Below are 12,439 nucleotides of genomic sequence, written 5' to 3'. Positions count from 1 at the left end.
CCTACCTTTCAAGTGATGGTCGGCCTTTCATGATTGTTGCTATCAGAGCCTATTTTGCACCAAAAGCCTCGCTTGCTTGCTTTGAATGAATTATAAAGCTAAATCAAAATGATCTCATCATGGTACCATTATTCGAGCTTTAGCTCATTTCTGTATTGAATTTTCATTGCACCAACAGAGTGGTAACCTTACATCATTTTGAAGATCCTCCATTTTGAGTTTGGTCTAAAGGCTGAGCAAGTTTTAGAATCAGTTACAGTTTATAGGGTCTAAAGATTGAATGACAACAAGCAAAATTAACGCGAAATGCGTAGGACAAGGCGCCTGATATAAACCATAAAGCGTAGACATTGTTTCTCGAAGAAATTCACTACCGAGATTTTGCTCAAACTCATAGAAATATCTTTTTAACCGTGATATCAAGGCCAACATGATGAGGCATGTTCTGTATGAGCCCCAAAGCTTGGGTATAGATCTAAAAAGAATGGTGTAAAACGTAGATACTACGCATTCTGAGCCCTACCAACGCAGAGTTATATCGCACCCTGTTAATATATACTGGTATTTCGCTCTTTAGGTACGAGTATTGGATGAGAGCTTTCTGTGATGGCGAATTTGACTTCTCTCTGATGCTCTGTATCCGTATCAATGGAACAACTCATATACGGATGCATAAAATACTTGAATTACACCTTACTAGTTAAAAGTATGCAAACTACAGAGAAATTTGGATGCATTTCAGCTGCGATTTCTCGTGCTAGAAGCCGTTTTAAGCTGCCAAAATAGCACCAAACAATCGCTCTCATCTAGCACTCACTTACTGACACCATTGCTTGCCTTTTCTGAGACCTAAAAATCTTCGTCAAAAATCGACCAAAAAGCATGAGGTACCCCTCATGGTTTTCATCGAAAATCAAACGATCGCGTTTTTCAGCTCAAAAACAAAGACTTTTAGTATGGTATATATTATATCAAAATACTTCTCCAATTCCAAAGCAACCCTTGAAACCATTTTTGTGAGGCCGTCATATGCAAAATTTCGACATTTTGGCCAAAACCTCATCTGAATTTTTCTAACATTGCTCAATAAACTAGTTCAAAGCACCTCTCTCAAGCAGCACCATTGGACGCGCCTTGAAAAGTGCTCCAAGAAAGCTTACGAAAGGATTGAATGAACATTACTGTTTTCATAGTCAAATCTGGTATAATAGATTAATCAAGTCGAAAAAAGACAAAATATGTCCAATCTTGAATATAAAAAATAGGTCTGAGAATCAGTTGATTTTGGCGGTTGGCAGAGGCTGGCGAGTGCTTTTTGATTGATGACTACAATTGCTGTTTGTGATGCTACTGAAAAGAGAGCTGCGCACTACATGGCTGTGTTGCTTTCTTGATTTCTCATGCGTTTTTCTTTTTGGGAGGACGGATATATTGCATAAACGCTGATTGTAAATGCACTCCATCTATTTCCCGCCAAATGACCACGTATGAAGCCACCGTAGGTAACAATAAAGGGTTTGTCTTTGCCTTTAGTGGCAAAAGCTTACTACACGAATAGAACATTATCAAGATACTACCGTTTAGGCGAATGGTACTGTTGGCCCTCAGGATGTGTTCATCATTCTGTCATCCGACAAAGAAGTGATGTGGCAAACTCTATCTTATCAATCTGGCTTCAAGTAATTTTGATCATCAACAAAAGAATTTCTAGCCTTACCATTTCAAAAGTCATTCAATAGCTGTACCCTAGATCCTTCATGCTATCAGGGTTGTGATCGTGGGCATCTCTTATGAATCAGTTAGAGACAATCGCACGTTAGATTGAATTCGCTTTAGTTATAGAACAAAAGGTATAACTCCTCCTTCACAAAACTTCACATGCAGCCTAAACATTTGTCCTTCCAGCGAACTGGAGCAATGAAGAATGCCACAATTTATTTAATCGTAATAACAACCATTGTTGCTGTCGTTACTATCGTCTTGGTTCTCATCCTCAGAATCCATGTTAGCACCTTCTCTCGCCAGCTCATCCGCCATTTCGTTTTCATAGATGCCAGCATGGCCAGGCACATGTTTGACATACACATGGCCAGGTCTGTTATTCATAAAGTACAGTATTTCTTTGAATATGCTCTGATTCGCGACAGGAAGACCTTTTGCGTTTACCCAGCCATTGCTCTCCCATTTATAACACCATTCATTTACAGCACGCACCACGTAAATAGAGTCTGTTCTGATTTCCACGGTATCGTAAAAGCCATCTGTCTGCTCCAAAGCGGTAAGCACCGCTTGTGCTTCGGCTCGTTGGTTAGTTTGTTGAGGACCACAGAGTCTTTCGGATACATTGTGATGATCATCATCGCCCCAAAATATGCCGAAGCCAGCTTGTGCCCAAGGACGACCATTGTTGATACATGCACCGTCAGTGTGTATGATATACCAAATGCCACGATTGCCATAGGGTCTCCATCTTCTTCTGCCCATCTCACCTTGTGAAAGTAGTATGAATTTGGAAAGAAATGGGAAAAGATCAAAAACATCCTCGAAGCAGCAACTAGGGTCTTTATTTTGATTGACTTGCGCCTTCGCTGTTGTGCTCGTCAAGTGTTGAATTTGCATGTAACACAATTTGCTTTATCTCTCCTGCATTATTTGTTTATCGTTCATCGAGTAGAACTACTGCTCAATTCTAATTGATTCGAGAGAGTTGCACAGTCATTATTTTAAGCATGTCTCTAAACTCGCTGGTGAGGGCAACTTTAAACCAGCAGTATTGCGTTTGTTGGAACTCCCATTTTGCAAATCAAAAGCGAAATCAGCATTTAAATATGTAAGTAATAGCATCACTGCTACCTCTACTACTTTGGTACCGAGAATCTAACCGTTATGACGATGCCCTGAGCAATGAACGTTCACCATGTGCCAGGCTGCATCCCATTTCCTAGCATTTAGCAATGATAAGAAGCTCCAAACTGTCATGATCTCTTCTCTAAAAATGACGCTCTCAAACAAATTCAATAACAAACGCAAGGTCTATTAGGACACATAACAACGGCAAGTACCCTAATAGTAGATACCACAGCATGCTGTTTAGAATCGCCCTTCTCATGCAACCGACATGTTTATTTCAAAGCCCTTGGATGATTAAACTACATGTATTGAGACATTGCAAAAATGGAATAAATAATAGAGGTTACAATCATTGCCATTGCCATGATAAAATTGACCTTTCCCCAGAAAGATTCATACTCGTTTCGACTTCCTGCGCAGCAACATGCACCAATAACCCATAGAGGTGGACAAAACCTAAAACAAAAAAAGCCCATGAATCCATGATCATGGACACTGAATAAGCACAGCACTTACCATCCAAACAAAAAGAAAATGGCTGCCAGAGGAAACTTTCTTCTTTCTTCAATTTGTCTGCGTATCATACGTGGAGTGACATTGGGTGTAGTGGATGGATAGGGTAACTCAATGGTTTGGTATCTGGCTTGCTGTGGTGGTAATGGTTGATAGGGTTGTTGTGGAGGAGGAGGCGAAGAAGGAATTTGAGGATAGAGGGATTGATTTATATCTGGTGTATGGGGAGGTGAGCTGTGATGATGCTGATGGTTGTAATTTGGATTGAATGGAGGTGATTGATACGTCGAGCTGGGACCATCTTGCTGCTGATGATAGTGTGGGTTAAAGGGTGGAGTCTCTTGGTAGGCAGGAGGAGGAGTAGAAGCATCGTCATCAACATCAGGTGTATTTTGTGGTTTTCCCATCTTGACTGTATCTATTGGTAAAAAAAAAAAAAAAGAGAGAGAGAGAGAGAGAGAGAGAGAGAGAGAGAGAGAGAGAAAAAGAGAGCAAAAAGGGTAATTGCCCAGCTTTTTCAATATCCCTTCTCCTCTTGTATTTCCCTAATGTGTGTGTTTGTGTGCTGTTGCAAAGAGATCGTTGGTCACACACTAAAAGATACCTGAAGTTCCATTATTCGCATGTGATGTCATGCTGTAGAACAAGCTGCAGATTTAAGCAAATGCCAATAAGCTTGTACAGGTAATGCAATGTGTCTAGTATCAAGATCACCAGGCTGTGGAAGAAGCGACTATTCCAAGCTGAATATAAAGAGCTCGGCGAAAAAGAAAAATAAAGTAATGCGACATGAATGATCTGAAGCGACAAAAGCGATCCTATCGACAAATATAAAGGGGGATCATCGCTTTAAAAGGCTAAAAATCTTCTTTTTCCTCTTGTTCTTTCAACTTTTTTTTTTTTTTTAAAAAAAAACAATGAGATCCACCACACTCTGGTTGGTGTTGCTGGTGCTATGTCCATTCATGGCATCAGCATCTCTACTGGTTCCTATCTCATCGACGCTCTCTCACCATCATAAATCAGTAAGTAGATATAGTAGACATCGTTTTGGCCTTGGCACTCACATGCACTGAATCCAGTGCTCTAATATCGAGACTCACAAAGATCAATGCGCCTTTGTCATGAGTGCTTGCCATGGATTCAGCGGTGTATTTCTCAAATTCTACTATTGCTCCACGCTATGGAAGCCCATCACGATTGTCATTATGGTAAAAGAAATGGAGAACATGCATCATGTTGTGCTGATGTGTGTGCTAAATGTCGTCTGCCAAGCGTAGTTATCTGGATTGCTGCTCTTGTTTGGTGCAGTCAGTGTAGTTGCTGCTGATTTCTTTTGCCCCAATTTGCAAACTATCTCATCCAGGTTGCAACTGTCTGAGAGCATGGCAAGTAGTGCATTCTTCTAAAAAAAAAGCGCCCTGTTTTTGATTGTTTTTGTTGATGCTTTAGGCTGGTGTAACTGTGCTTGCATTTGGCAACGGAAGCCCGGATTTGTTCAGTACCTTTACGTAGGTTCAGGATCAAACAAGACGATATACACAGGCACTCAATACCTCTATTATGTGTAGCGCCATGAACAGCGGGTCAGGATCACTGGCAATTGGAGAGCTTATTGGAGCAGCGTTCTTTATTGTGTCTGTCGTGTCTGGATGTATGGGCATCATTCGTCCATTCAGATCGAAAAGAATTACCTTTATGCGAGACGCATCCTTCCTTACAGGCGCTATCATGATTCTGACATGGATCGTATATCATCAACGCATATGTTGGTACCATGGTTTGATTTTAATTTGCTACTACATTACATACGTAATTGTTGTGGTGATGGGCGCCTATCGATTTCCAGGGGCAGAAACACCCGCTTTGCCTGAACCGAAATCTATAGCCACAGAACACTGCAATACAGAAGAATTGCTCACAGAGACGTCTCGGCTATTGCAATCTACACCAGGTGAGTGCGATCTTGAGCTGTGCAAGAGGATGTCTTGATTGAGCTTGTATACAACAGATAGCCCATTACGCCTTGATATCCCTGTTCATGGATTTCAATCACAAGAGCATCTAGGACATGTTATCAGACCCGTTTCTCCCAATTCATCGCATCTCTCCCGCAGATCATCGCTACACATTGATTCCTACTTTCCACGTACGACAAGCACCAATGGATCCATCTCGTCTCGACTGTACAGACATGCCATGTCACCGCGTGTTGGTATCAGAACCTCGCTGTTTAGTGCCATTGAGGTAGTGTGTCTAGTGATAATCGGATGTGCATTGCATTGACCTATATACAGTTTCAAGAACAAGTAGCCAGCATCAAGAGAGCCAACAGCACGCAATTATATCCACACAAGAGGGATACATCATCTGTTTTTCGACGACGACACACACAAGCATCCGTACCTTGTATTTCTGCTGCAAGACAGCGACAGGAGAGTGCAGATCATCTCTTGACCACTGCTCACCTTATGCCAAACAGCAGTATGCGCACTCCTGAAAGTTCATATGCTAATAATAACAATGACTACTTTACATATATTTCTGCAAGCCAACAGAACCATCGCCTAGCATCACCATATCCCAACGAAAGTAACGATGATCGACCAATCCCTGAAATTAGACTTGCCCCACCCAACTTGGAAGAGCAACAACAACAACAACAACAGCCTGTAGATAATGTGAGCATTCATGTGCCCTTCAAAAATCAAGACGAACTCAAGATATCCCTGTCTATGTCAATGGTACTAGACGATGTGTGCTGCACCTTATTCCCCACACTGCAAGACTGGAGCTCAAAAACTGCATTCGCCAAACTAAGCGCACTAGTCGCTGTACCACTGGTGTTGATATTCAGATTGACATTGCCCGTAGCAGAAGGAGATGAAGTCAAAGTAGATGATATCGAAGTCTTAGCGCCTGCCACTACCAATGAACCTCAAACAAATCAACAAACCGTCGTGATAACATCATCGTCAGCTGGTAATGGTGAAACGCCCACAAGAGCAGCAGGAACAACACCAGCAGCATCGAAAAGTTATCTCATTGTACCTACATCCGAAAGAAGCATATCTGAACTCAATACAGACGAGGATTTGCCCTTGTTGATTGAAGAAGACGAAGGACAGTTGGGTTGGTGTCGATGGCTGGTAGCGGTGCAAGCGATTTGCGCAACCACATTTGTTACCGGTGTGATGGCATGTAAGTCGAGTGATCACTTTTGAAAAGCATGCACAGATGATAACTCATGTACTTGTACAGTAAATGGTTTTGTTCCTGCATTTGGTATTCTGGTTGGTTTCTTTATTGGCTGTGTGTTATCATGTCTGGTGCTGTACAAGACAAAAACGAATGAAGCGCCTACATGGCACTGGATGTTGTCGTTTGTTGGGTTTGTGATTGCATTGAACTGGATCTTTTTACTAGCCAACGAGATGGTGGGGTTATTGCAAGCTTTAGGCGCTATATTTGATATCAGCGAAGCTATCATGGGATTGACTATCTTTGCATTGGGCAACAGCGTGGGTGATTTGGTAGCCAACACTGCTATTGCAAAGATGGGATTCCCTACTATGGCTATCTCAGCTTGTTATGCAGGACCTTTGCTCAGTAAGTAAATGAAATGCGCTTGTATATAGTATACTAACAAGACGGGTGGCTTTATTTAGACATGGTGCTAGGTGTCGGTATCTCATCCACGTATCAAACTTGGGTCACAGGAAAGCCCTATGAACTGGACATTGCACCTACTATTCTCATCTCATCAGCAGGATTAATCACTGTGCTATTGAGTACGCTTATTGTAGTCAACGTCAATGGCTACCATATCAATAGTGGTCTTGGATGGTGGATGATTATCGTATATCTAACATGTACCGTTGTGAATATCTTGATTGAATTTCATGTAGTTCATTGAATGTCTATGATTCCAAACATACATACGCTACTCTTTTATTCCTGAGATGAACATCAAGTTCATTCATACAATTGATTCCCCCCCCCCCCACTCTTTTTCTCCTTGATTTACCTACCGTAATATACATATAAATTTATAGTCCCTAGACACTTTCAGAGCCTCAAAAAGGAAATAAGTTGACCTAACAAGTATTTTGATAGACTCGCGTTATTAAATATAGAATTTAAGAGAATAGCATGGGTGAAAATAATGTTATGTGATTTGCCATCTACTTTCCATACGCTTCAAAAACATCTATTACTGTATTGCCTTCATGATGAAAAGGGCATTGAGTTTGCCTGCCAGCCCCACAAGCCAAAATAAATTCAATCCCAGACTCATAGTCTGCTCCAGATTGGCCAAATCTTGAAGGTTTACGACTCGATTGATCTATTTTTGAAGATTCGACTAAGTAAAACATGATAATCGCCCTATGCCTCTTTAAGCTTTCTTGGAGCGCTTTTCCAGGTGCATCCAATGGTATCAAGTAAGATAGATGTTTTGAATAAACTTATTGAATAATTTACGAAAATACGAAAAGAGGTTTCTGGCCAAAATGTCGAAATTTTACATATCAAAGTCCCACAAAGATGATTTTAGGGGCTGCTTTGGATCGATAGAAACATTTTGATCTAATATATACCATAGGAAAAACCTTTATTATCAAGGTCAAAACGCGATTGTTTGATTTTCGATGAAAACCATGAGGGGTACCTCATGCTTTTTGGTCGATTTTCAGTCATGTTTTTTTTGGTCCCCAAAAGTTGAACAAAGGTGTCAGGAAATAACTGCTAGATGAGAGCAATTGTTTGGTGCTACTCTGACGGTCTAAAACGGTCTTTAACGCGGAAAAGCACAGTTCAAATGCACTCAGATTTTGCTGTACCAGGGACACTCTTGACTAAAAAGGAGCAATAGTAGTGTGCTGCTTGGCCGTATATGAAGTACCTACATATATACGGGTGTAAACATCCACTTAAGAGTCAGATCCACAGATAATTGTAGGGTTCTCATATGTAATAGGAAAATTAAAATGAAAGCAGCAGTATTTGATAAAATGAGCAAGGGCAGCCGGTAGCGCGAACTGTCGCTGCGCAGGTTGGGTCTTACCGAAGCGAAGCGCAGGCCAGGAAACCACCCGAAGTGTCGAAAGTCTCGTTATTTTATAAAAATGAACCCTCTATATATATAGTACTTTTTTCAAGGTTGAAAAAAATAAGCATGGGGCCATACTGCGATACTCTACAAGCCGAGACTCATTAAGAGAGCTGTATACGAAGATAGATTTAGCAGCAATGAGCTGCACTATATAATCATCATTTCAGAACGATATTCATAGGAAGAAAGATGGAAGAATCCGTACTGGCCCCACTCAGGTCAATTAGCCAGGAGCTATCTAACAAAAAGAGACCAAAAGCTCGCAAAGCAGCTCCCATGGCCTGGTTTTTTGAACGTGCAACAGCAGTAACGACGTATTCACCTAATTATAGCATAGACAATGAGATTAATATAGGAAACCATAATAATATCAACCAAATTAGACAAATCTTTGCTAATGATACGAATATAGATTGTAGTCAAGCCACAAAAAACTTGCTTTGTGAGTTGGTGATGACGCTAAACTACTGAATTGGATGAGAATATCCACAATACCATTGTGGGATGCATGGGACCTACTCAACAAATCAAAAAAGCACAATATCTTGTAACAAAAGAGGAATCAACAAAATAAGGCACGCAAGAAGATTTCTATGATAGATGAAACATTTAGCGTATATTTAGATCACTATCATCCATTGTAATCATCCGTACGAACTAAAAACCCTTATACCAACCCCAATAGAGTTGCCACTAAAAAGACCATAGGATACAAAGCAGAAAACGGGACTTTAACTGCTACTATTGTAGCAGCAGCAGCGTAAAATTTGATAGACTTGATCAATGTCAATTCATTGATATAGGCTTGATGGAATTCAATCGGCCTGGAGGACACAAAAAGCAGCTTGTATGCGGAGATCCATAGCATTAATAAGGATTATTCAAGCAAGAACACGAGGGAAATGATGGTTGAAGACATGTGGGTCAGATTGCCCTCCAAAAAGTAGCTGAGAAGCGAGAAAAAAGACAATGTGCTAGTTATCTGTTTCGTATGAATAAATGATACACTAACTGATGTCCCTTAAAAGGTAGTATTAATCGATTCATTAACCATTGCTGCACAGTAATCATTTGTTTGTTGTGTTGAATCGAGAGTGTGGGTCGTTTATTCATTCTTTTCATAATAGCCCAATTACACTGCTGCTAAATTCAGCACGGTGGTGAATAAACAAATGGACATTGTCATTAATGCTATTCTGGATAGTGAGCCGAATAAAAAATCGCAAATGATTTCATATTTTTCATTCGTACTAAATGAGACACTCGAAATTCTGTGCGTTTATTCCAAGTAAATAAACATATGCGCTCAGTTTCTTGATGTCATTATCATTAATAGAGCAACTATATAGAGCAAATTTGATACAGCACGCCTTGAAACGTTCCTGACATTTAATACTCGTTAGAGTGGTCTATTTTGGAGATTTGCTTTTTTCCTGTTTTTGGCGCCAAATACCTCACTTGTAAATCAATTTAACAAGTGCCTCCTCCATACATGATGTTTGTACAGTGCATTGTTCTGGATTTCATCACATGATACTAATCATAGCGAGTCGAGTAAGATTAGCAATTTGCTAAAATGCGTTCATTCATTGTTGTAAATAAACTTGATCTATTAGTTTCATCCGAGAAATCCGTCAAGTATGCCATGTTGTTTTGCAAAAATAAAAACAGGAAATCAAAGCGCTACACTTGGCATGATGGATGTGATTTCGAATCTTCAAATTGGGATAATCCCTCCATGTCTGCGCCGAGACTGTTTGCCCTGCAACATGCAAAGACAAAATCTCACATGCGCATATATATTTTGGTGATCTCTGTCTATTGTTCTCTGGGAGAAATTTTCATTTACATTAAAAACAGATATGAATTTGATTCAAAATAACAAAAATGCACTGACCATACTATCTCAGTATTTACAAGAAAAAGCTTCTCTTCTTCTTTTTTTTATTATTCCAGAGAGGGATACATGTAAGTAAAAGCAGCAAAAAAAAAAAACACAGGGACAAGAAGGGAAGGGGATATGTACAGTAAGTAGTATAACAAACAGGGTTAATCAGTATAAGGTGGAGTTATAGGTAAATCCTGGTAACTACATTGTGATCTACGCTTGAATCGATCATATTGTCTTCTCAATGAATTCCGTCTTTGCTCAAAGAATTGGCTGAAAGGATCTTGTCCTCCTTCTACCATTTGATGCTGCGTAAAATCGAAATCAGCAAACTGGTCTTCCAACTGCATTCGGAATCTTGCTTCTTCAGTGACAGGACTAAATGTATCTAACGTTGGTGTTTTGACAGGTGAAATTCGTTTATGTGATTTCAAGCCATCATCCTGATATCGCTGCTGTTGATCTTTTATCAGGCTGCGCAGCTTGTTGTTTTTCTATGGCGCAAATAAATGTTAGCTGTCTCTTGATTGTGTAAGTGCGTACATGAAAATTGCTATACGTACGTCAGGTCTAATAGGTGGGGTCAGCTGTTTACGTTCAAGTAAATCCCAATCTAAACCACGAAACCAAGGATGTGCCTTGAATTCTTGGAACCCATCTGTATTGCATCCACCGTATCTTTGAAATGGTGATTTGTCCAGCAGCTAGATAGATACCAGAGTAAGTCTTTTACTGCGCGCGTTCATGTTGATGATCTATCTTTCCCACTTACACCACTGATTACATCGATACATTCTTTGGATACACTATCGTAGACATGATTAGGAAACATGAGTGGCTCATGTATGATGGCATGAGCCAAAGCTTCTTTTGATGGGGCTAAATAGGGACGCTGTTATGATGACAGTGAAGCAAGGTTAGTAACTCGCATGAGCTTGTTTCATGTTTGTTGTTATTATTACCACGCCAAATAAGAGCTCATAGGTAACAATACCCAAACTCCACCAATCTACGGCTGTGGAATAGCCTTTACGAGCCAGCATTTCAGGAGCCATGTAAGCCATGGTGCCGGCTATGGACCAACTCAGAGGCTGGCTTGTTGTAAATTGTATCGCAATGTTGAAATCACTGAGATGCGCATATCCCTTCTTATCTATCAATATATTCTCTGGCTTGACATCTCGATGAGCGATTCGTTTTCTGTGCAAGTAGTCCAAAGATAAAGCGATAGAGGCAACATGGTGTCTCACTTGGAGTTCGTGAAATGTAAATTGTTGGTCTAGTTGAAATCGTAAATCACCACCCAGCATGAGATCAAGTGCCATGAAGATGGTTTCATCGTCTTGGAAGGCGTATCTGAGGTTGGCTATCAGAGGGTAATCAATGCGTTCCAGTATGTTGCGTTCTAGTATGATGTTTCCAATCGCCTTTTGCTTTATACAGATGGATTTGTTGATGTATTTGAGTGCGTATTTCTTCTTTGTACGCTTGTGTTGGACGATGCGGACTTTGCCAAATACACCTTTACCAATGATCTTTTGTAGATGAAAATGACCCAGCTCAGGTCCTATGTTCGCTTGTTTTAGCTGCCCTGTTTGTTCGAGATGTCTGATGTCTATCTGGCTTACCTTGCGAATAGTCTATTTCATCTTGCTTACAACATAGTGCCCCCATGATATAGATATATAATACAACAAAGAAAGAAAGTAGAGTAAAAAAAAAAAAAAGTAGTGGAAGCAAGAGAAAGAGAGAGAGAGAGAGAAAGGAAAAAAAAAATCAGTGAGAATGTAGCCACTTTTTATATTTTGCAAACAGTTTGTGCTTATAGTTTTAAATACAAGTGTAACGCACTGATACAAATTTTCTCGAAATTACATGTAAATGTTGGTATTCATTACTTGGAATTGTTTGTTTCAAGATTCTGCCATTTTTGTATTATCTTTCTATATGTTTAAGCGAGTTGGGATTTTGGGTAACATTGGTGATCATCACATGCAACTGGCAAACATGCTTTCAATTTACATGTTTGCTCTATGCCTGTCTCTATCAGAAAAGTTGTTGAGCTGTTGGCTGTG

At 40.1% G+C, this 12,439-nt stretch overlaps 4 protein-coding genes across 4 annotated transcripts; 1 reads left to right on the top strand and 3 right to left on the bottom strand.

Moving 5' to 3' along the window:
- Nucleotides 1-1,938: 1,938 nt before the first annotated feature.
- On the bottom strand, nt 1,939-2,484 carry NdufS4 (ndufs4 NADH dehydrogenase Fe-S protein subunit; the record flags this gene model as incomplete). Its single annotated transcript, XM_064820397.1, has 1 exon — nt 1,939-2,484. One exon carries the CDS (start codon nt 2,482-2,484, stop codon nt 1,939-1,941), a length of 546 nt encoding a protein of 181 aa, XP_064684317.1.
- Nucleotides 2,485-3,149: 665 nt separating this feature from the next.
- Nucleotides 3,150-3,770, bottom strand: ATC70_000990 (uncharacterized protein; the record flags this gene model as incomplete). The annotated part of the gene is made up of 2 exons (XM_064820396.1): nt 3,150-3,306; nt 3,367-3,770. The coding sequence occupies 2 exons, from the start codon at nt 3,768-3,770 to the stop codon at nt 3,150-3,152; spliced, it is 561 nt and encodes a 186-aa protein (XP_064684316.1).
- Nucleotides 3,771-4,280: 510 nt separating this feature from the next.
- ATC70_000989 (uncharacterized protein) lies at nt 4,281-7,279 on the top strand (the record flags this gene model as incomplete). The annotated part of the gene is made up of 9 exons (XM_064820395.1): nt 4,281-4,388; nt 4,446-4,574; nt 4,644-4,751; nt 4,816-4,874; nt 4,935-5,317; nt 5,375-5,610; nt 5,661-6,564; nt 6,625-6,972; nt 7,032-7,279. 9 exons carry the CDS (start codon nt 4,281-4,283, stop codon nt 7,277-7,279), a joined length of 2,523 nt encoding a protein of 840 aa, XP_064684315.1.
- Nucleotides 7,280-10,525: 3,246 nt separating this feature from the next.
- On the bottom strand, nt 10,526-12,038 carry ATC70_000988 (uncharacterized protein; the record flags this gene model as incomplete). Its single annotated transcript, XM_064820394.1, has 5 exons — nt 10,526-10,858; nt 10,928-11,068; nt 11,137-11,256; nt 11,327-11,931; nt 11,993-12,038. 5 exons carry the CDS (start codon nt 12,036-12,038, stop codon nt 10,526-10,528), a joined length of 1,245 nt encoding a protein of 414 aa, XP_064684314.1.
- Nucleotides 12,039-12,439: the final 401 nt, after the last annotated feature.

The sequence above is a fragment of the Mucor velutinosus genome (genome assembly GCF_035048745.1).
Source record: "Mucor velutinosus strain NIH1002 chromosome Unknown tig00000041, whole genome shotgun sequence".
Lineage (NCBI taxonomy): Eukaryota > Fungi > Mucoromycota > Mucoromycetes > Mucorales > Mucoraceae > Mucor > Mucor velutinosus.
Note: the sequence above shows the minus strand (reverse complement) of the source record. Positions and strands in the feature narration are given on the sequence as shown.